This window comes from Oncorhynchus clarkii, chromosome 7, assembly GCF_045791955.1.
Source record: "Oncorhynchus clarkii lewisi isolate Uvic-CL-2024 chromosome 7, UVic_Ocla_1.0, whole genome shotgun sequence".
Taxonomy (NCBI): domain Eukaryota; kingdom Metazoa; phylum Chordata; class Actinopteri; order Salmoniformes; family Salmonidae; genus Oncorhynchus; species Oncorhynchus clarkii.
In genome coordinates, this window is record NC_092153.1 from 71,210,770 (window position 1) to 71,233,986 (window position 23,217).

Genomic DNA, 23,217 nt, shown 5'->3' on the forward strand with positions numbered 1-23,217 from the left:
ACACACAAAAAATGTAGCCCGTATCTGAAGTTGTACAGAGAGGACGATGAGCGGGTGGGGGTGGATGAAAACCACAACATAACTGTATGTAGTCAGGACATTCCAAAGTCACAATTTAAATTTCTCCAAACGTTGGTTCACCGAGATCCTTTCAGATAATATCGGTAGCAGTAGGGGAGACAGCAGGAGGGTGTGGGCCCGGGGTGGGGAGAGTATGGACAGGCACCACAGGCTAAGTTTGAGTTCCCTCAAATCAGTATCCCTGCTTTTATTACACCACCATTTCCAATATCATTGCAACAGGGGTGAGCAAAGCATAACAAAGTATAGTTGTGTGGAGCTGTGTGACTGGGCTCGTTTCTCCTGCCGATGATGGGTGGGAACATCAGGAACGGATCAAGAGCTGAAGCCCCTGGGAAATCCAGAGGAGTTCTTCAAGGGGCCTTTGATGGGACTTGTCAGTTCCCCGACATGAGTGTCATGGATACCTCTCCATGTCACAGTGGTCATGCTGCATGCGGCACACTTATTCTCTCTATTTCAACACCAATGATGTGTTTGCGATCTAGGCCTGAAAAAAAGCTGAAAGAAATCCAGGGGAAGGGACACGCACGTACCGATATGACGCATGGGAGATGGTAACTCCGTTTTGTACCGTCAAAACTGTGTTTATATGTAGAAGCCAGACAACACAGTTTAAATTAAGCTTTTAAGGGCCACCCGGGTGGCGCAGTGGTTAAAGGGCGCTGTACTGCAGCGCCAGCTGTGCCACCAGACTCTGGGTTCACGCCCAGGCTCTGTCGTAACCGGCCGCGACCGGGAGGTCCGTGGGGCGACACAGAATTGGCATAGCGTCGTCCGGATTAGGGAGGGTTTGGCAGGTAGGGATATCCTTGTCTCATCACGCACCAGCGACTCCTGTGGCAGGCCGGGCGCAGTGCACGCTAATCAAGGTTGCCAGGTGCACAGTGTTTCCTCCGACACATTGGTGCGGCTGGCTTCCGGGTTGAATGTGCGCTGTGTTAACCTCTTACAGCTACCAATTTTTTCAATTTCCGGGTTGGATGAGCGCTGTGCGGCTTGGTTGGGTCGTGTATCGGAGGACGCATGACTTTCAACCTTCGTCTCTCCCGAGCCCGTATGGGAGTTGTAGCGATGAGACAAGATAGTAGCTACTAACAATTGGATACCACGAAATTGGGGAGAAGGGGGTAAAAAAAAAAAAAAAAAAAAAAAAAAAATTAAGCTTTTAAAATTGATAGATCAACTTACAAGCAAGCTTCTAGTAAGTTGAGACAATATTCCCTCCCCCTAATAGAATTTAGACTATTGTCTCCAAGTAACTGTTCTTCTCTAGGAAGTAATGTTATAATTAGCCAATGCCAATGAGATACAGGGACACTGAAAATACAATATTAAAAAGAGGAATTATAAACTGGGTGGTTAGAGCCCTGAATGCTGATTGGCTGACAGTCGTGGTATATCAGACCATATACCACGGGTATGACAAAACATGTATTTTTTACTGCTCTAATTACGTTGGTAATCAGTTTATAATAGCAGTAAGACACCTCGGGGGTTTGTGGTATATGGCCAATATATATACCATATACCACATCCCCTCGTGCCTTATTGCTTAAATATAGCTTGTAAGTCAATAACTGTTCTATGGATGGGTGTGTGTGGGCAAGAGGGTATGTGTCTGCATATGAATGGGAGAGTAAAAGAGGGTGAATATGAATATGTATAGGAGGGAGAGAGAGAATGGGTGTGTAGAGGCATACAGTGGTTACTCAAGGTTTTGCGATTATGGTGCGGACAGAGGTGATTTGTGGTTTAGTATGGTACCCTGCGTCACTACTTCATTGCTCCAGACCAGCGCAAGGCGGTGTTAGAGCACTGATTATGCTTTTGGGTCACAAGGCGCAACTGTGTCTCAGTAGTACTGTAGCCTACTCCCAACCGGTCAGTGTCTTAGTGGCGCAGCTGTCTAAGACACTGCATCGCAGTGCAAGATGTGTTGCTACAGATGCTGGTTCAAAACCTGTGCCAGCCTCGACTGGGAGATCCATGAGATGACTGTAGGTTTTTGGTTTCTCTCCCTCTTTAAACAGACATAATAATTCTAAATAACAAACTGGCTTTAATTACAAATTAGATGGAGGGGTGCTCTCATCTCATCTACGAACATAGACGGGCTCTAACTACCCTAGCTCCACAATGAGATAGCCAGCCTGTCAGCTTAGTGGAGTCTGCCACTAGCACAGTCAGTGTAGTCAGCTCAGCTATCCCCACTGAGACAGTGTCTTTGCCTCAATTTAGGTTGGGCAAAACTAAACATGGCAGTGTTTGCCTTAGCAATCTCACTGGAATAAAGACCTCCTCCATTTCTGTCATAATTGAAAGAGATTGTGACATCTCAAAATAGGGCTACTTAATGTTAGATCCCCCAATTCCAAGACAGTTGTAGTCAATTAACTAATCACTGATCATAATATTCATGTGATTGGCATGACAAACATTGCTTAAGGCTGATGAATTCACTGAGTTAAATGAGGCCTCTCCTCCTGGTTACACTAGTGACCATAGCCCCCGCGCATCCCGCAGAGGTGTTATCATTTACAATAGAAAATTTAAATATATATATATTTTTAAAAGACAGCATTTTCATATTCTAAGCTTCTAGTCATAAAATATATGCAGCCTACTCAATCACTTTTTATAGCTACTGTTTACAGGCCTCCTGGGCTGTATACAGCTTTCCTCACTGAGTTCCCTGAAATTGTAGCCATGGCAGATAATATTCAAGTTTTTGGTGACTTTAATATTCGCATGGAAAAGTCCACAGACCCACTCCAAAAACCTTTCGAAGCCATCATTGACTCTGTGGGTTTTGTCCAACATGTCTCCGGACCTACTCACTGCCTCAGTCATACTCTGGACCTAGTTTTGTCCCGTGGAATAGATGTTGTGGATCTTCATGTTTTTCCTCATAATGCTGGACTATTGGACTATTACATTTGCAATCGCAACAAATAATCTGCTCAGACCCTAAACAAGGATCATCAAAATCCGTGCTATAAATTCTCAGACAACCCAAAGATTCCTAGATGCCCTTCCAGACTCCCTCCACCTACCCAAGGACGTCAGAGAACAAAAATCAGTTAACCACCTGTCTGAGGAACTCAATTTAACCTTGCGTAATACCCTAGATGCACCCCTAAATAGAAAAAACATTTGTCATAAGAAACTAGCTCCCTGGTACACAGAAAATACCTGAGGAATAAAGTAAGCTTCCAGAAAACTGGAACGGAAATGGCGCTACACCAAACTGGAAGTCTTCCGACTAGCTTGGAAAGACCAATACTGCTGCTCAATCATCCTATTTTTCCAAAGTAATCGAGCAAAGCTAACTAAAAAGCAGCATTCCCCAAGAGAGGATGGCTTTCACTTCAGCAGTGATAAATTCATGAACTTCTTTGACAAAAAGATCATGATCATTAGAAAGCAAATTACGGACTCCTCTTTAAATCTGCGTATTTCCCCAAAGCTCAGTTGTCCTGACTCTGCACAACACTGCCAGGACCTAGGGAGAAACAAAAGTTTTTTTATACTATATCTCGACACATTGATGAAAATAGTCATGGCCTCTAAACCTTCAAGCTGCCTACTGGACCCAATTCCAACTGAATTACTGAAAGACCTGCTTCCTGTGCTTGGCCCTACTATGTTGAACGTAATAAACGTCTCCCTATCCACCCAAATGTGTACGAAACTAACTAAAGGTGGCAGTAATAAAGCCTCTCTTGAAAAAGCCAAACCTTGACCCAGAATTAAAAAAAAAAAAAAACTCTCTCCCATTCCTCTCAAACACTTTAGAAAAAGCTGTTGCGCAGCAACTCACTGCCTTCCTGAAGACAAACAATGTATACAAAATGCTTCAATTTGGTTTTAGACCCCATCATAGCACTGAGACTGCACTTGTGAAGGTGGTAAAGTACCTTTTAATGGCGTCAGATCGAGGATCTGCATCTGTCCTAGTGCTCCTAGATCTTAGAGCTGCTTTTGATACCATCGATCACCACATTCTTTTGGAGAGATTGGAAACCCAAATTGGACTACACGGACAAGTTCTGGCCTGGTTTAGATCTCATCTATCGGAACAATATCCGTTTGTCTTTGTAGATGGTTTGTCCTTTGACAAATCAACTGTAAATTTCGGTGTTCCTCAAGGCTCCGTTTTAGGACAACTTTTGTTTTCAACATGTATTTTACCTCTTGCTGATGTCATTTGGAAACATAATGTTAACTTTCACTGCTACGTGTACGACACACAGCTGTACATTTCGATGAAACATGGTGAAGCCCCAAAATTACCCTCCCTGGAAGCCTGTTTCAGACATAAGGAAGTGTATGGCGGCAAATGTTCTACTTTTAAACTCAGACAATATAGAGATGCTAGCTCTAGGTCCCAAGAAACAAAAGTGATCTTCTGTTGAATCTGACAATTAATCTTGAGACAGTCGTCTCAAATAAAAAAAACTGAAGGATCTTGGCGTTACTCTGGACCCTGATCTCTCTTTTGACGAACATATCAAGAATGTTTCAAGGACAGCTTTTTTCAATCTACGTAACATTGCAAAAATCAGAAACTTTCTGTCCAAAAATGATGCAGAAAAATGTACCCATGCTTTTGTCACTTCTAGGTTAGACAACTGAAATGCTCTACTTTCCAGCTACCCAGATAAAGCACCAAATAAACATCAGTTAGTGCTAAACACAGCTGCTAGAATCTTAACTAGAACCCCAAAATGTTATAATATTACTCCAGTGCTAGCCTCTCTACACTGGTTTCCGGTTAAGGCTAGAGCTGATTAAGGTTTTACAGCTAACCTACAAAGCATTACATGGGTTTGCTCCTACCCATCTTTCCGATTTGGTCCTGCCGTACACACCTACGCTACGGTCCCAAGACGCAGGCCTCCTTACTGTCCCTAGAATTTCTAAGCAAACAGCTGGAGGCAGGGATTTCTCCTATAGAGCTCCATTTTTATGGAATGGTCTGCCAATCCATGTGAGAGACGCAGACCCGGTCTCGACTTTTAAGTCTTTATTGAAGACTCATCTCGTCAGTACGTCCTAGGATTGAGTGTAGTCTGGCCCAGGAATGTGAAGGTGAACGGAAAGGCACTGGAGAGAAGAAACGCCCTTGCTGTCTCTGCCTGGCCGGTTCCTTTCCACTGGGATTCTCTGCCTCAAACCCTATTACAGGGGCTGAATCACTGGCTTACTGGTGCTCTTCCATGCCGCCCCTAGGAGGGGTGCGTCACTTGAGTTGGTTGCGTCACTGACGTGATCTTGTTGTCCGGGGGGGTTGGCGCCCACCCTCAGTTTCGACATTTACTCCTGAGGTGCTGACCTGTTGCACCCTTTACAACCACTGTGATTATTATTATCTGACCCTGCTGTTCATCTACGAACATTGGAACATCTTGGCCATATTTGGTTATAATCTCCACCCGGCACAGCCAGAAGAGGATTGGCCACCCCTCATAGCCTAGTTCCTCTCTAAGTTTTTTCCTAGGTTCCGGCGTTTCAAGGGAGTTTTTCCTAGCCACCGTGCTTCTACACCTGCATTACTTTCTGTTTGGGGTTTTAGGCTGGGTTTCTGTACAGCACTTTGTGACATCAGCTGATGTAAAAAGGGCTTTATAAATACATTTGAAAAATATATTTGAACGGCATTCTTACATTGGCATTCTACTTGTCCAGATGGGATAGGGCAGAGTGATGGCGATTGCATCGTCTGTGGACCTATTGGGGCGGTAAGCAAATTGAAGTGGGTCTAGGGTTACAGGTAAGGTGGAGGTAATATGATCCTTGACTAGTCTCTCAAAGCACTTCATGATGACAGTAGTGAGTGCTACGGGGCGATAGTCAATTACTTCAGTTACAATTGCATTATTGGGTACAGGAACAATGCTGGCCTTCTTGAAGCATGTGGGGACAGCAGACTGGGATACGCTGGGACACCAGCTGGTGTGCGCATGCTCTAACAACGCGGCTAGGGATGCCGTCTGGGCCGGCAGCCTTGCGAGGGTTAACACATTTAAATGCCCTATTCACGTCTATCACAGAGAAGGAGAGCCCACAGTCCTTGTTAGCAGGCCGTTTCGGTGGCACTGTATTATCCTCAAAGCGGGCAAAGAAGGTGTTTAGTTTGTCTGGAAGGAAGACGTCGATGTCCGTGTTGCTGGTTTTCTTTTTGTAGTCCGTGATTGACTGTAGACCCTGCAACATACATCTTGTGTCTGAGCTGTTAAATTGCGACTCCACTTTGTCTCTATACTGACATTTTGGTTGTTTGATTGCCTTGCGGAGAGAAATGACTACTCTGTTTGTATTCTGCCATGTTCCCAGTCGCCTTGCCATGGTTAAATGCGGTGGTACACGCTTTCAGTTTTTGCGAATGCTGCCATCTATCCACGGTTTCTGGTTAGGTTAGGTTTTAATAGTCACAGTGGGTACAACATTTCCTATACACGTCGATATATCATATCCCAGTCCACGTGATCAAATAATCTTGAAGCGTGGATTCTGATTGGTCAGATCAGAGATGAATAGTCCTGAGCATGGGTACATCCTGTTTGAGTTTTTGCCTATAGCTAGGGAGGAGCAAAATTAAGTCGTGGCCAGATTTGCCGAAGGGAGCGCAGGGGAGGTCCTTGTATGCGTCACGGAAGTTAGAGTAACAATAGTCCAGTGTTTTTCCAGTGTGCTACAGTCGATTTGCTGATAGAATGTAGATAGCCTTTTCCTCAAATTTGCTTTGTTAAAATCCCCAGCTACAATAAATGCAGTCTCAGGATATATGGTTTCCATTTTCATAAAGTCCAGTGAAGTTCTAAGATGGCGCTGACAGACATGGTCGCCTCACTTCGAGTCCTTAGGAAACTATGCAGTATTTCGTTTTTGTATGTATTATTTCTTACATTATTAGCCCAGAAAATCTCAACTGTTATTACATACAGCCGGGAAGAACTATTGGATATAAGTGCGACCACAACTTACCAACGTTATACATACGTCATTGACTATAGCTCAGCATTCACCACCATAGTACCCTCCAAGCTCATCATCAAGCTTGAGGCCCTGGGCATCAACCCATCCCATTCAATTGGTTCCTGGACTTACTGACAGGTCGGCCCCAGGTGGTGTCAGGCAAATAACCTCTCACACAACAAAACAAAGGAGATGATCGTGGACTTCAGGAAACAGCAGAGGGAGCACCCCCCATCCAAATCGACAGGACAGAAGTGGAGAAGGTGGAAAGTTAAGTTCCTCGGCGTACATATCACTGACAAATTGAAATGGTCCACCCACACAGACAGTGTGGTGAAGAAGGCCCAACAGCGCCTCTTCAACCGCTGGAGGCTGAATAAATTTGTCTTGTCACCTAAAACCCTCACAAACCTTTACAGATGCACAATTGAGAGTATCACCGCCTGGTACGGCAACTGAACCGCCCACAACCGCAGGGCTCTCCAGAGGGTGGTGCGGTCTACACAACGCATCACCGGGAGCAAACTACCTTCCCTCCAGGACACCTACAGCACCTGATGTCACAGGAAGGTTAAAAAGATAATCAAGGACAACAACCACCCAAGCCAATGCCTGTTCACCCCGCTACCATCCAGAAGCGAGATCAGTACAGGTGCATCAAAGCTGGGACAGAGAGACTGAAAAACAGATTCTATTTCAAGGCCATCAGACTGTTAAACAGCAATCACTAGCACAGAGAGGCTGCTGCCTAAATACAGACCTGTAACCATTGGGCACTTGCATTACTCATGTCATATACTGTATTCTATACTATCTATTGCATCTTAGCCTATGCCGCTCTGACATTGCTCACCCATATATTTATATATTCTTATTCCATTCCTTAATTAGATTTGTGTGTATTAAGTATTTTTTTGTGGAATTGTTAGATATTACTTGTTAGATATGGCTACACTGTTGGAAGAATCAACTTTTCTAAATACCTAGACCGTTCAAGGGCAGGCAAAGACTGGAAGTAGTTACGTGACAAATCTAAGACTAGCGGAGAAAAGAAAAAAAAAGAAAAAAAAAGATTAGCGAAATAGATCAATACAAATTTATTTCGCTAGTCAGCCAGCTAAAGTCAGCTTCCCGGCAAAAAAGCTAGGGGTAAACAAACAGTGACGTATGTATAATACGACAGATTTACTATATTTACTGTCAGTGTTAGCATGTCAGATAAATAACGTAAAAATATCATGTTAACTAGCAAGTCAGCTAAGAACAAATTCATATTTACAATGACGGGCTACCAGAATGCAAAAGGCTTCCTGCGGGGACGGGGGCTGGGATTAAAAATACAATAAAAATATAGGACAAAACACACATCGCAACAAGAGAGACACCATAACACTACATAAACAGAGACCTAAGACAATAACATAGCATGGCAGCAACACATGAAAACAAAGCATGGTAGCAAGACAACATGACAACATGGTAGCAGCACAACTAAGTGCAAGAAGTTAGAGACAACAATTCATCACACAAAGCAGCCACAACTGTCAGGAAGAGTGTCCACGATTGAGTCTTTGAATAAAGAGATGGAGATAAACCGGTCCAGGAGCGACCCGGGGAAGACAATGGCGCCGGAGGAGATGGCTGCCGTTTTATGGTCCCCTAACCAATTGTACTATTGTGCGTGTTTTTTCGTACATAATGTTTCAGCTACCGTCTCTTATGACCGAAAAGAGCTTCTAGATATCAGGAAAGCAATTACTCACCTCGTACTGGAAGAAGAATATTTATTCAACAAGTCAGACGCAAAGGATTTATTTCAGACACCCGACAAGGCCCTCATCCCCATCATTCGCAGGAGAAAGAGACAGACATCGGGGACATAGGTCGGGGTGCCTAGGTTTTGCTTGCTTGAGGTAGAATATCTCATGATAAGCTGTGGACCACACTATCTACCAAGAGAGTTTTCATGCATATCCTCTGTAGCTGTCTATTTTCCACCACAAACTGATGCTGGCACTTAGACCGCACTCTGTATACGGCCATAAGCAACCAACACTCATCCAGAGGCGGCGCTTCTAGTGGCTGGGGACTTGAATGCCAGCATGTTAAATGTGCAACCAGTGAGAAAAAGAAAAAAAAAAAAAAAAAACTCTAGACCACCTTTACTCCACACACAGAGATGCGTACAAAGTACTCCCTCGTCCTCCATTTGGCAAATCTGACCATAATTCTATCCTCCTGATTCCTGCTTACAAGCAAAAACTAAAGCAGGAAGCGCCAGTGACACGGTCAATAAGGAAGTGGTCAGATGACGCAGATGCTAAGCTACAGAACTGTTTTGCTAGCACACAAACTATTACAGACTACAAAGGGAAGCACAGCAGCAAGCTGCCTAGTGACACAAGCCTACCAGACGAGCTAAATTACTTTTATGTTCGCCTCGAGGCAAGCAACACTGAAACAAGCATGAGAGCATCAGCTGTTCAAGATGACTGTCCTCACGCGCTCCGTAGCCGATGTAAGACCTTTAAACAGGTCAACATTCACAAGGCCACAGGGCCAGACAGATTACCAGGACGTGTACTCCGAGCATGTGCTGACCAACTGTCTTCACTGACAACTTCAACTTGTCCCTGGCCGAGTCTGTAATACCTACATGTTTCAAGCAAACCACCATAGTCCCTGTGCCCAAGAACACAAAGGTAACCTGCCTAAATGACTACCGACCCGTAACACTCACGTCTGTAGCCATGGAGTGCTTTGAAAGGCTGGTCATGGCTCACATCAACACCATTATCCCAGAAACCCTAGACCCACTCCAATTTGCATACCGCCCCAACAAATCCACAGATGATGCAATCGCTATTGCACTCCACATTTCCCTTTCCCACCTGGAAAAAGGAACACCTATGTGAGAATGCTATTCATTGACTTCAGCTCAGCATTCAACACCATAGTGCCCCCAAAGCTAAGGACCCTGGGAATAAACACCTCCCTCTGCAACTGTAAACTGGACTTCCTGACGGGCCACCCCCAGGTGGTAAAGGTTGGTAACAACACATCCGCCACACGGATCCTCAACACGGGTACCGCCCCAGGGCTGCGCGCTCAGTCCTCTTATGTACTCCCTGTTCACTCATGAACGCATGGGCAGGCACAACTCCAACACCATGATTAAGTTTGCCGATGACACAACAGTGGTAGGCCTGATCACGGACAACGATGAGACAGCCTATAGGGACAAGGTCAGAGACCTGGTCGTGTGGTGCCAGGATAAGAACCTTTCCCTCAACACAATCAAGACAAAGGAGAGGACTGTGGACTACAGGAAAAGGATGACCGAGTATAACCCCCTTCTATTCGATGGGGCTGTAGTGGAGCAGGTTGAGAGCTTCAGGTTCCTTGGTGTCCACATCACCAACAAACAATCATGGTCCAAACACACCAAGACAGTTGTGAAGAGGGAATGACAAAGCCTATTCCCCCTCAGGAGACAAAAGTTTTGGCATGGGTCCTCATCCTACAGCTGCATTCACACCAACGTGCACCAGCTGCACTGGTTTCATCAATGCTTTGTATTGCAACTCCTCGGCCTCCGATCGAAAGGCACTACAGTTGGTAGTGCGTACGGCCCAGTACATCACTGGGGCAAAGTTTCCTGCCATCCAGGACCTCTATACCAGGCGGTGTCAGAGGTAGGTCCTAAAAATTGTCATTCGACTCCAGTCACCCAAGTCAGACTGTTCTCTCTGCTACCGCATAGCATTTTTAACAGAAAGTGACTGGCAAAACAATTGTGTTGTATGTGGAGGATGAGGGCTGCAGTAGATATCTCAGATAGGGGGGAGTGAGGCCTAAGACGGTTTTATAAATAATCAACAACCAGTGGGTCTTCCGAGGTGTATACAGAGATTTACAGAGGAGTATACTGAGCAGTGATGTGGTCTCTGATGGTCAAATGGTGAAGGACATCTAGCCGCTCGAGAGCACCCTTAGCTGCCGATCTATAAATGACATCTCCGTAATCAAGCATGGGTAGGATGGTCATCTGAATCAGGGTTAGTTTGGCAGCTTGGGTGAAAGAGTGACTACGATAGAGGAAACCAAGTCTAGATTGAACCTTTTCCTGCAGCTTTGATATGTGCTGAGAGAAGGACAGCAGACCATCTAGCCATGCTCCTAACTACTTGTATGAGGTGCCTACCTCAAGCTCTAAACCCTCAGATGTAGTAATCACACCGGTGGGGAGAGGGGCATTCTTCTTACCAAACCACATGACCTTTGTTTTGGAGGTCCACAAGTATGGAAGGATCTACCGCATCAATAGCTTTGACAAAGTGAAAAATAGCATCACAACATTGCTTAGAATCAAGGACAATGGTGACATCATTTTGGACCATTAAGGTTGCAGTGACACATCCATAACCTGAGCGGAAACCAGATTGCATACCTGAGAGAATACTATAGACATCAAGAAAGTCAGTCAGTTGATTATTGACAAGTTTTTCCAACACTTTTGATAATCAGGGCAAAATAGAAATTGGCCTATAACAGTTAGGATCAGCCTGACCTCCCCCTTTAAATAAAGGACACACAATGGCTGCCTTCCAAGCAGTGGGAACCTCCCCAGAGAGTGGCAGAATAAGTGTCAAGCTAATTATTAGTTGTTGTGACAGCCAAGTATGTTAATAAAGACAAATGAGGCTTCTGAAAACGTTTGTTGAAACGAAAAAAATAATGTGTCAGTAGTTTACTCAGGATACCGCCAAAGTTAGACTAATTACATGGGAGTAGCAGGAGTGCACTAATGCTGTACCCTACTCGGGGGCGTGGTCACGTTAAACCACAGCTCGTCTTGTTTATCTTTCTGGAAGACACCACTAACCTGTCAAATGTTGCCAGGTAGCTAATTAGTTACATGCAAAGTACTGAACGTTTGAGCAACGTTGTATTGGTTTGGTAACTTAGCAAGTTAGAGGTCAAATAATATAAGCAGCGAGCACATCATAGACCTAACTTTAGGCCTAAATTAGATAGCCATCTACGTTGGTTAGCTAGGAAACGTTCATGACTAAGCTAGTTAAGAAACCTTTAGCTAACGTTAGTTAGTCGACAAGTTAGCTAACGTTACCTGTAACGGCAACCGAACTCTATTGATTTACCTACATTTTATTTCCCCCGTCTATAGCTACAAATGTTATGGAAATAAATTACAACAACAAATATCTTAGCTAGCTAAATTAACTAGTTAGCAAGACTAACGTTAGCCAGTGCAGTGTTGCCAGTGAATGGACACTCACCACTTCTTTCGCCTTGAGAGAAAATCCGTTATTCGGTCTGCTCTTCTTGAATATTTCATCTTTAGGCAAATCAAACACTACTCCCATAGCTTTATTTCGGGTTTTGACCGTTTTTACACTGGCTTTGAACAGTAAAGTTATATCAACAGCCATTCTGTTAGTAACACCGAGGAGGTCCACTGTCAACACAGAGAGGAGGTTCGATTAATTTCAAGCGGGCGCCCGTGTTGGTTTGATTTTCACTGGCTGAAAGTTGATCCCATTCGATAAGGAAACGGCCTGCCTCCCGGGCTTGAGCCAGGTGCCGTTGGGGTGCCCTGCTCTGTCCGATAGCAACATCGGCTCAAAACAAAATTATGTAATGAGCAGGATTCTGTGTTTTCACATGCAAAAGTGACTGCTTTTGAAAAAAACGTTTTATCTTCCCAATGAAAAATAGTTTGACAATTCAAACATGTGTTTCATGGAAAAGAGATGTTATATGTTTCTGGACGATGCACCATACTGCCTTGTCAACAACATTACCGAACTGCTAAGATTACCTCACCGCTTTCACCCGATGATGGTAAGGAACATTGCCCGGTTGAACCCGCGTAATAGAACTCCCTCAGACATGTAAGCAATATTGACGTCATATTTTTGCGACACATGGGCGTGTTTGAGAAAAGTATGAGATCATGGTACTAAAGTTAGCAGTATTCCAGTGAAATATTATTTAGGGATCAAAATAAGAAAATAATAGAATGAATGGACTTGGCTAGTTTTACTTCAGTAGGTTCAGATATTATAAATGTGTTCAGTGGGAGGCAGAGATGTATCCTTTCAAGGAATAGTTCATGTATCAAGTTTTAATGTGACATGAATAAATACAGTGAAATGCTTTTCTTGCAAGCTCCAAACCAAACAATGCAGTAAACAATATCAATGTAGCACTAAAAAATAACATAAGGTGGAACAAAAACACACAATAAATAAACATGAGAAATAAGAACACGAGAAACAAAGCATCCATATATAGGATCAATGGTCCGTTTCAATATCATATTTGCGATGTGCAGGTAGTTGCTGACTATTAGGCCAATAAAAGTGTGGCCTTCCTGCACAGGAGACTGCCGAGGGGACGATAATTCATAATAATGGCTGGAATGGAGAGAGTTTGATGTGTTCGATACCATTCCATTGATTCCATTCGAGACACTATGAACCCGTCCTCCCCAATTAAGGTTCCAGCAGCCACCTGTGGTGGCCTTAATATGTTGGACAGATTTATTTTATTAAAGGCCCAATGCATCCGTTTTTATCTCAATATTAAATTGTTTCTGAGTAACAATTAAGTACCTTACTGTAATTATTTTCGATCAAAATGGTAAATAAAAAAAATAAGCTTCTTAGCAAGAGCAATTTCTCATGCAAAAACTTAGCTAGGACTGTCTGGGAGTGGTCTGAGTAGGGAGAGGAAATACGAAAACTAGCTGTTATATTCTTTGTACTGTATGTATATATATGTATTTTCTTTAACTGACAAATAAAATCAATCAATCAATTGGCAGAGAGGTTTAAAACTCTTTCTTATTCGCTCTATTAACTCATTTACCACCTGGTGATGTCACAAAGCAGGCCAAAACTCCATCCCCACCTAAACAGACTGACATTTTAGGCAGTCTTTTCAAACAGATCTTAAACTAAAAGTTAATTATCGTAATTTAAACAATTTCACAGTATTATCCCATATGGAAAAGTAATATATGGCCTTATATATTTTAAAAAAGTGACATATATTTAAGCAATAAGGCCAGAGGGTGTGTGATGTATAGCCAATATACCACGGCTAAGGGCTGTTTTTATGCTATATTGGCTATATACCACAAACCCCCGAGGTGCCTTATTGCTATTATAAACTGGTTACCAACGTAATTAGAGCAGTAAAAATACATGCTTTGTCATACACGTGGCATACGGTCTGTTATAAACTGAGCTGTTATAATATATGGCCCTATATATAAATAAAAAAAAGTGGCATATATAGTATTTAAGCAATGTGTGATATATCGCCAATATACCATGGCTAAGGGCTGTTCTTATGGTACATTGGCTGTATACCACAAACCCCCCTTAATGCAATTATAAACTGATTACCAACGTAATTAGAGCAGTAAAAATACATGTTTTGTCATACCCGTGGTATATGGTCTGTTATTAACTGGGTGGGTTGAGGCTTGAATGCTGATTGACTGACAGCCGTGGTATATCACGGCTGTTGTACGTAAGATCAGCCATTAGCCGTGGTATATTGGCCATATATTATAAAAAATAAACCAGTACAGCCACCTCAATACTGAGCTAGCTAATGGTAGCCGTTTAGCTAATAGCAACCCTACCCTCCTCGTGCCTTATTGCTTAAATATACCATGGCATTCAGCCAATCAGCATTCAGGGCACCAACCACCCAGTTTATAAATTAAAATATATGATCATGTATTTAAAACCAATATATAAAAGTGACATATATTTTCAAACACATGATCATATATTTTAATAACATATATAAATCTCACACCCTCCCCCATACATACAATTATCATATGGATATGCATTTTCATTATGAAAAATGTACTCAAAACATTTGTTTATTTGTGTTCCAGAATTGTTTATTTTTATTTTTACATGGCATATATTTTTTTTAAATACATAAATCTCACATGATTCATTATCTTCTAATTGCATTCAGTATTAGGCAACCTTACATCTACTTTGTCGTATCTATCCACTATAGATGATACTTTCCATTTCATTTTATGGAATCACATTGTATTTATAAAACATGATATTCTTGTAGTCAACAATGGTTGCAATCCATTATTATTTTGGGCTGAGTCATCCAAGGATTTCTATTGGGAATTGTTGATGCCTGTTGCCACCTGCAGGGGGCGGGGGAGCACAGTGGTTTGCATCTCCCTTCGATGACACTTGTGACAACTCTACCGTTTCTGCTCCTGTCTCTTTTTTCTTTCTTCTCTTAAACAGTTGTGTTTTAGCACATTATCTATAGAAAATGTTAGTCTAAATGGTTATCTGAGTGATACTTACCTTTTATGTTGAAATTGTAAAGTTTAAATGTTTAAATGGATCTAGTGGATACTGTTAGCTAGCAATCTTGACATAAGAGATGACTGGGTTTGTGGCTAAGCATAGCGAGTCCATAGAATAACAAGAACAAATGGCGCAAAATAATATTTTGATTTCAATATATTGATCTATTGGGGTTTTTCTATTCCCTTTATATGGTCTAGGCACGGACATCTCCCTACCCAAGTGTTATATATTACAGAGTTTTAAAAAGCTGTATACGCTAATGCTAGCTTGTCAAGGTTAGGGTTGCTATTGGCTAAACGGCTACCATTAGCTGGCTCAGTATTGAGGTGGCTGTACTGGTTTATGGTTCATTTAGCTATGTAAAGGCATTTTTATTGAAAGATAGTACATGAGGTTAAGATAAATACTGAGAAAGTACACTAAGGAGACGGAGCGGCCTACAGGTCAGACTCAGAAGGCCGAGCACACCATCCCCCGCTGACTCGTCAATGTCCAATTTCTAGATAACAAGGTGGACGAAATTAGGGCACGAGTTTCCTTCCAGAGAGATATAAGAGATTGTAACATTCTCTGTTTCACGGAAACATGGCTCACTCGGGATATGTTGTCAAAGTCGGTACAGCCATCTGGTTTCTTCACGCATCGCGCCAACAGAAACAAACATCTCTCTGGTAAGAAGAAGGGTGGGGGTGTATGCCTTATGATTAACGACTCATGGTGTAATCACAACAACATACATGAACTCAAGTCCTTTTGTTCACCCGACCTAGAATTCCTTACAATCAAATGCCGACCGCATTATCTTCCAATAGAATTCTCTTTGATTATAGTCACAGCCGTGTATATCTCCCCCCCAAGCAGATCCCTCGTCAGCCCTGAAAGAACTACACTGGACTCTATGTAAATTGGAAACCATACATCCTGAGGCTGCATTTATTGTAGCTGGGGATTTTAACAAAGCTAACCTAAGAACAATACTTCATAAATTCTATCAGCATATTGAATGAGCAACACGAGCTGGTAGCATTCTGGATCATTGCTACTCAAACTTCTGCGATGCATACAAAGCCCTAACCCTGCCCTGCCTTCAGCAAGTCTGCTGACCATGACTCCATTTTGTTGCTCCAAGCCAATAGACAGAAACAAAAACAGAAAACGACCGTGCTCAGGTCAATACAACGCTGGTCTGATTCCACGCCTCAAGATCGCTTCGATCACGTGGACTGGGATATGTTCTGAATAGCCTCAGACAACAACATTGATGTATACTCGGTGAGTGCATCGTAGATGTTGTACCCTCTGTGACTATTAAAACCTTCCCTACCCAGAAACCATGGATTGATTCGCAAAACTGAAATCGTTCCATCGTTTTTAATCATGGCAAGGCGACCGGAAACATGACCGAATACAAACAGTGCAGCTATTCCCTCCCCAAGGCAATCAAACAAGCAAAGTGTTAGTATAGTGACAAAGCAGAGTCACAATTCAACAGCTCAAACACGAGACGTATGTGGCAGGGTCTACAGTCAATCATGGATTACAAAAAGAAAACCAGCCACATCGCGGACATCGACGTCTTGCTGCCAGACAAAGTAAACAACTTCTTTGCTCGCTTTGAGGAAAATTAGTGCCACTGACACGGCCCGCTACCAAAGCCTGTGGACTCTCCTTCTCCGTGGCCAACATGAGTAAAGCATTTCAACGTGTTAACCCTCACAAGGCAGCCGGCCCAGATGGCATCCCTAGCCGCGTCCTCAGAGCATGCGCAGACCAGCTGGCTGGTGTGTTTACGGACATATTCAACCAATCCCTATCCCAGTCTGTTGTCCCCACATGCTTCAAGATGGCCACCATTGTTCCTGTTCCCAAGAAAGCTGAACTAAATGACTATTGCCCCATTGCACTCACTTCTGTCATCATGAAGTGCTTTGAGAGACTGGTCAAGGAGCATATCACCTTCACCCTATCTGATACCCTAGACCCACTCCAATTTGCTTACCGCACCAATAGGTCCACTGACGATGCAACTCGGTCCTGGACTTTCTGACAGGCCGCCCCCAGGTGGTGAAGGTAGGAAACAACATCTCCACCCCACTGATCCTCAACACTGGGGCCCCACAAGGGTTCGTTCTCAGCCCTCTACTATACTTCCTGATACCCAATGACTGTGTGGCCCTGCACGCTTCCAACTCAATCATCAAGTTTGCAGACCACACTACAGTGGTAGGCCTGATTACCAACAAGGAGGAGGTGAGGGCCCTCAGAGTGTGGTTTCAGGAAAATAACCTATCACTCAGCATCAACAAAACAAAGGAGATGATCGTGAACTTCAGGAAACAGCAGAGGGAGCACCCTCCCATCCACATCGACAGGACAGTATTGGAGAAGATGTAAAGTTTTAAGTTCCTCGGCATACACATAACGGACAAACTGAAATGATCCACCCACACAGACAGAGTGGTGAAGAAGGCACAACTGGCGTTGAGGTCAGGGCTTTGCCACAATGTTGGAAGTACAGAATCGTCTAGAATGTCATTCTATGCTGGAGTGATAAGATTTCCATTCACTGGAAAAGGCCTAGCCCAAACCATTAAAAATAGCCCCAGACCATTAATCCTCCTCCACCAAACCTTTCACCTTGCACTATGCATTGGGGCAGGTAGCGTTCTCCTGGCATCCGGCAAACCCAGACTAGTCTGTCAGACTGACAGATGGAGAAGCCTGATCCATCACTCCAGAGAACGCGTTTCCAATGCTTCAGAGTCTCATGGCAGCGAGCTTTACACCATTCCAGCTGACGCTTGGCATTGCGCATGGTGATCTTAGGCTTGTTTGCGGCTGTTCAGCCACGGAAGCCCATTTCATTAAGCTCCAGACAAACAATTGTGCTGATGTTGCTTCCAGAGGTAGTTTGGAACTCAGCAGTGAGTGTTGCCACTGAGGACAGACAATTTTTACTTGCTACGCACTTCAGCACTCTGCTGTCCTGTTCTGTGAGCTTGGGTGGCCTACGATTTCGCGGCTGAGGTGTTGTTTCTCCTAGAATTTTCCATTTCACAATAACAGCACTTACAGTTGACAGGGGCAGCTCTGGCAGGGCAGAAATTTGACAAACTGAAGTGTTGGAAAGGTTCCATCCTATGACGGTGCCACACTGAAATTCACTGAGCTTTTGAGTAAGGCCATTCTACTGCAAATGTTTGTTTATGTTAATTTACATGGCTGTGTGCTCAATTTTATACACCTGTCCGCAATAGGTGTTGCTGAACTAGCCAAATCCACTAGAAGAAGACAAAAATGCCCTACTCTGTTGTTTATGATTTTGATTTTGTTGTCATGGAGGACTGATTTGGCTAATTGTTTCAAGTTGAAAAATAAATTCTGCGCTCATGGAATGGCATGCTTTGAGCACTACTGAAAAGTGCTATTTACATGTGAAAAATGAATGCCATATGCTGCATTCGCTATAGGCCTATTGTTCACCTTTTGTTGGTCATACTTTAATATCTTGATAATATGCAGCTGTTAAAGGGGCAAATGAAACAATAACAAAATGATTGCCCCGCCTCTGTTTTGGTAAATATCTGAGGGATGGGCCTGGAGAAATGTAACCACTCTCAGATTAATAGACAGAGCTATGGATGCAAGGACTGACCATCCATTATATAAAAAAGTATTGTTTTAACCATGTTATGAGGCTAAACATTGTTTGTTTACATTTACAATGTTTACAAACATTGGAGAAAAACAAGCTTATATTTTGGGTTCTCATGGATTGTGAGCTCATGAGGCATTTATAAATTATATTCTTCAAGTATCAATGGATATACATATATATATATATATATATATATATATATATATATATCATTTACAAGTCCAAAAATGTATGTAGCAACTACAGATTGCCCCTTTAAGTCTATTAAAATTGTGCAAGATTGAGCATGTGTCCATTAGGCCTATGGATATATTTTTGTTATCAGCATGAATTAGATTGAGAAATAAAAGCCCCACTTTTATTCCATAGGCTTCGATCCGCAATATGCAGCTGTTGCAAGAGCGCATTTTTCACTGGCTGTCCACTGGTTTAAAAAACAATGATTGATAGTCAGTTTAAACTTCTTGAATTCAACCATTATTGGGTTCAAATACACATTTAGATTTGTGAACAGCCAACAACCACAATCCGTAAAACGCAAATAGCTAAATGAGAGAGCACAGAGCAGGAGTGTGATTCACATCAATGCGCTTTGTAGATGTCAATAATAAGTGATATCACTGTAGACTACACCACTACTGTCATCCTTACCTCCAAGCCTATACTCAAGTTGGATAATCTTTGGATGCCGACAGCAGTTGCACCATTGGAAGACTGTACTGTAGCCTACAAAAGCCTATTCCTGCTCTTTTCCCGCGATCCATCAAAGACATTTGGCGTGTCATCGTAGTGGTACCTGACTTGTGGTCAGACTCTCTCAGGTGGAACAAATGTAAATTTGCGCCTTTTTTCAATGCTGATTTGAATGTCATTGAGAAAACAGAGAAGTGTCAAAGATTTTTTTTCTAAAACTTCCTTTCTGAATTTAATAGAAATCCTCGAAGTAATCATCCAGTTTTTCAAAAGTATCGGTAATCTGATTACAATATTTTTCTGGTAATGTAACTGATTACATTGACCGTTTTTGTAATCCTTTACATGTAACAGATTACATGTAATCCATTACTCCCCAACCCTGGTTATTGCACACCCGCACCTATCTTAATACAATGACCGAGCACCAGTTAAGACAGTATGACAGACTGATCAATGAGCCTAGCAACGACTGGGACATTTACTACTGGGCAACAGAGGCCCAGCCTGTACCTGATGTGTACACAGGTGAAAACCAGGGTTCCCCTAGGGGAAATATGAAAATACATCACTAGCTCGTGTTTGGCTCTGCCCACCTCCTTGCTTGTTCTGCCAACTATGATTAGTTTGCTCCCATTGGAAATGACAGACTGTGGTCTATCTTGGTTTAGTTATACAAATATTTAGTAGGAGTGCTTCTTTAGGAGTCTTACCTAAGTGCACTGTAGAATGTGGGATCCTGAGCCTTCTTCAGCATGTGAATAGTTCTGCATTGTTCAAAAAGTAATTTAATTGCTGGGGTTGAAGTAGGCTGTGTAATTTATGCTTAAGTGCACATTTGGATGCTGTAAATGTTTGACATAAACCAATATACATATTTATAAAAATTACACTACAACATTGCCAAGGTAAGTAAAACTAAAATAATGTCCTGTCTAGACAAATGTAGTAATTTGTACATAATATTTTTCACTTGGGTTGGCACCCAGATGTAAGCCCAAAATGTTGAATAAAACACTGTTATTTGCTGAGCGGTTTGCTCATTTCCTTTGTTAATGTTGCGCCAGACATTTACAGAGCGCTGTGACTGTGTCTTCTGCAGCTTCAGCACTCAACTGCTTCCATGTCAGCCGTCTTTCCACCTCCGCAAGCATTGCCTGTCAAAAGAGAGGCTCCTTTCATGAACTGAGGCTATATGGACACAAGACTGTGACTGGTGCTTTGATGTCCATATGTTCATTTGAGGGGTATCCAAATATGGTATTCCAAATAGAGGAAAATCATGCATTCTTGAAGAGTTATGGTAGTTGCTGTTAACTTAAGCTGCCTTGAAAAATTCAGTTTGTGTAAAGATTGCCCAGAGGAGAAATAACCATGTTGGAATATATAGACAAACATTTAGGCCTAGTTCAAAGCTGCTTGAAATTGGCATGATAGATGTGACAGTTACTGTATGTTTTATGTCAGGTTTCTATAGCCTCCTGTACCACTGTTAATTATTTGACTTATTTGCAGGCAAATCCATTCTCATCATAACAACATACAATCTCTGCTTTACCATGTATATAGCAATGTAAAGTAGGCTGATGAGCAAGACAAAAAGACATCATGCTATTACATTCAACATAAAGGCTATTAACTGCAGATTTGGTGAAAATATACAATTATTCTATCAATTGCACCTTCTAGCATTTTAGTATAAATTCAAAAATCTCATGGTCATCTACAGGATTTTAGTGGGTTTGACTTTCAGTACCATGTCATATGAAGTCCATAAACTGCCAAATTAAAAATAAATGATTTGATGCTGTGTAGAACAATACTTGCCTTCGGAACGTTTTCAGACCCCATGACTTTTCCCACATTTTGTTACGTCACAGTCTTACGCTAAAATGTATTAAATATTGAAAACAATCCTCAGCAATCTACACACAATAACCCATAACGACAAAGCAAAAATAAGCTTTTAGACAAACAGGCTTTTAGACAATTTTAGAAAATGTATAAAAAAACAAAAACATAAATACCTTATTTACATAGGTATTCAGAACCTTTGCTATGAGACTTGAAATTGATCTCAGGTGCATCCTGTTTTCATTGATCATCCTTGAGATCATTGATGAAAACCTGCTCCAGAGCACTCAGGAGCTCCGACTGGGGTGAAGGTTCAACTTCCAACAGGACAATGACCCTAAGCACACAACCAAGACAACGTAGGTGTGGCTTCGGGATAAGTCTCTGAATGTCCTTGAGTGGCCCAGACAGAGCCAAACTTGAACCCGATCAAATATCCATGGAGAGACCTGAAAATAGCTGTGCAGCAACGCTCCCTATCCAACCTGACAGAGCTTGAGAGGATCTGCAGAGAGGAATGTGAGAAACTCCTCAAATACAGGTGTGCCAAACTTGTAGCGTCATACCCAAGAAGACGCGAAGCTGAAATCGCTGCCAAAAGTGGTTCAACAAAGTACTGAGTAAAGGGTCTGAATAAATGTCATATTTCAGTTTTTTATTTATAACAAATTTGCAAACATTTCTAAAAATCTGTTTTTGCTTTGTCATTATGGGCTATTGTGAGTAGAAAAATATATTTTTAGAGTAAGGCTGTAACGTACATTTTTTGGAAAAAAGTCAACGGGTCTGAATACTTTCCGAATGCACTGTATGTCTATATTTATTTTGACAAGAAAGAAGCCTAGCTTGGTGAGTGGAGCAGTGGTCTGAAGCACTGCATCTCAGTGCTAGAGGTATCACTACAGATTCCCTGGTTCGAATCCAGGCTGTATCACAACCGGCCGTGATTGGGAGTCCCATAGGGCAGCGCACAATTGGCCCAGCGTCATCCGGGTTTGGCCGGTGTAGGCTGTCATTGTAAATAAGAATTTGTTCTTAACTAATTTGCCTAATTAAATAAAGGTACAAAAAAAATACTATTCAGTCACTCTCTCTGTGTGACAGATGAACCATGAGTGGCCTCTGGGCAGACAACTTAACTCTCTGAAAAGGAGCCTCTTACGCTTAATCTTCACTTTCTATGTCTGGACCATTATCTGGCCTGTCAGTCCTCACCACTTTATCTTCAGAGGGCTCATCTATTGACTGTTTCAACATGGTTAGATTATATCAAAGGCCCTTTGGTCCCTGCAGCTATATCCTTCCTTGTGTTTCTGAACGGTTGGAATGGTTTTAGGATTAGAAGACACTGATTTGGGGTGTATATTGTTTGCTGGTTCATCTCATCTTTTGGATATCAATCAATCAAATGTATTTATAAAGCCCTATTTACATTAGCATCATATGTATTTTAATACAGTGCCTTCAGAAAGTATTAACAACCCTTAACCTTTTCCACATTTTGTTGTGTTATATCCTGAAATATTTTGTCACGGGCCTACATACAATACCCCATAA

At 42.4% G+C, this 23,217-nt stretch overlaps 1 protein-coding gene across 2 annotated transcripts in view; it reads right to left on the reverse strand.

Moving 5' to 3' along the window:
* LOC139413797 (syntaxin-18-like) overlaps nucleotides 1–12,696 on the reverse strand; it is a 39,199-nt gene extending 26,503 nt beyond the window's left edge. Inside the window, exon 1 of one of the 2 annotated variants that reach the window (XM_071161563.1) lies at nucleotides 12,363–12,696. In XM_071161563.1, the coding sequence (XP_071017664.1) occupies nucleotides 12,363–12,515 (153 nt within the window). In that variant the 5' untranslated portion in view covers nucleotides 12,516–12,696. The remainder of the gene's footprint in view (nucleotides 1–12,362) is intronic. The other variant, XM_071161565.1, reaches the window with a different exon arrangement.
* Between the last annotated feature and the right edge of the window lie 10,521 nt (nucleotides 12,697–23,217).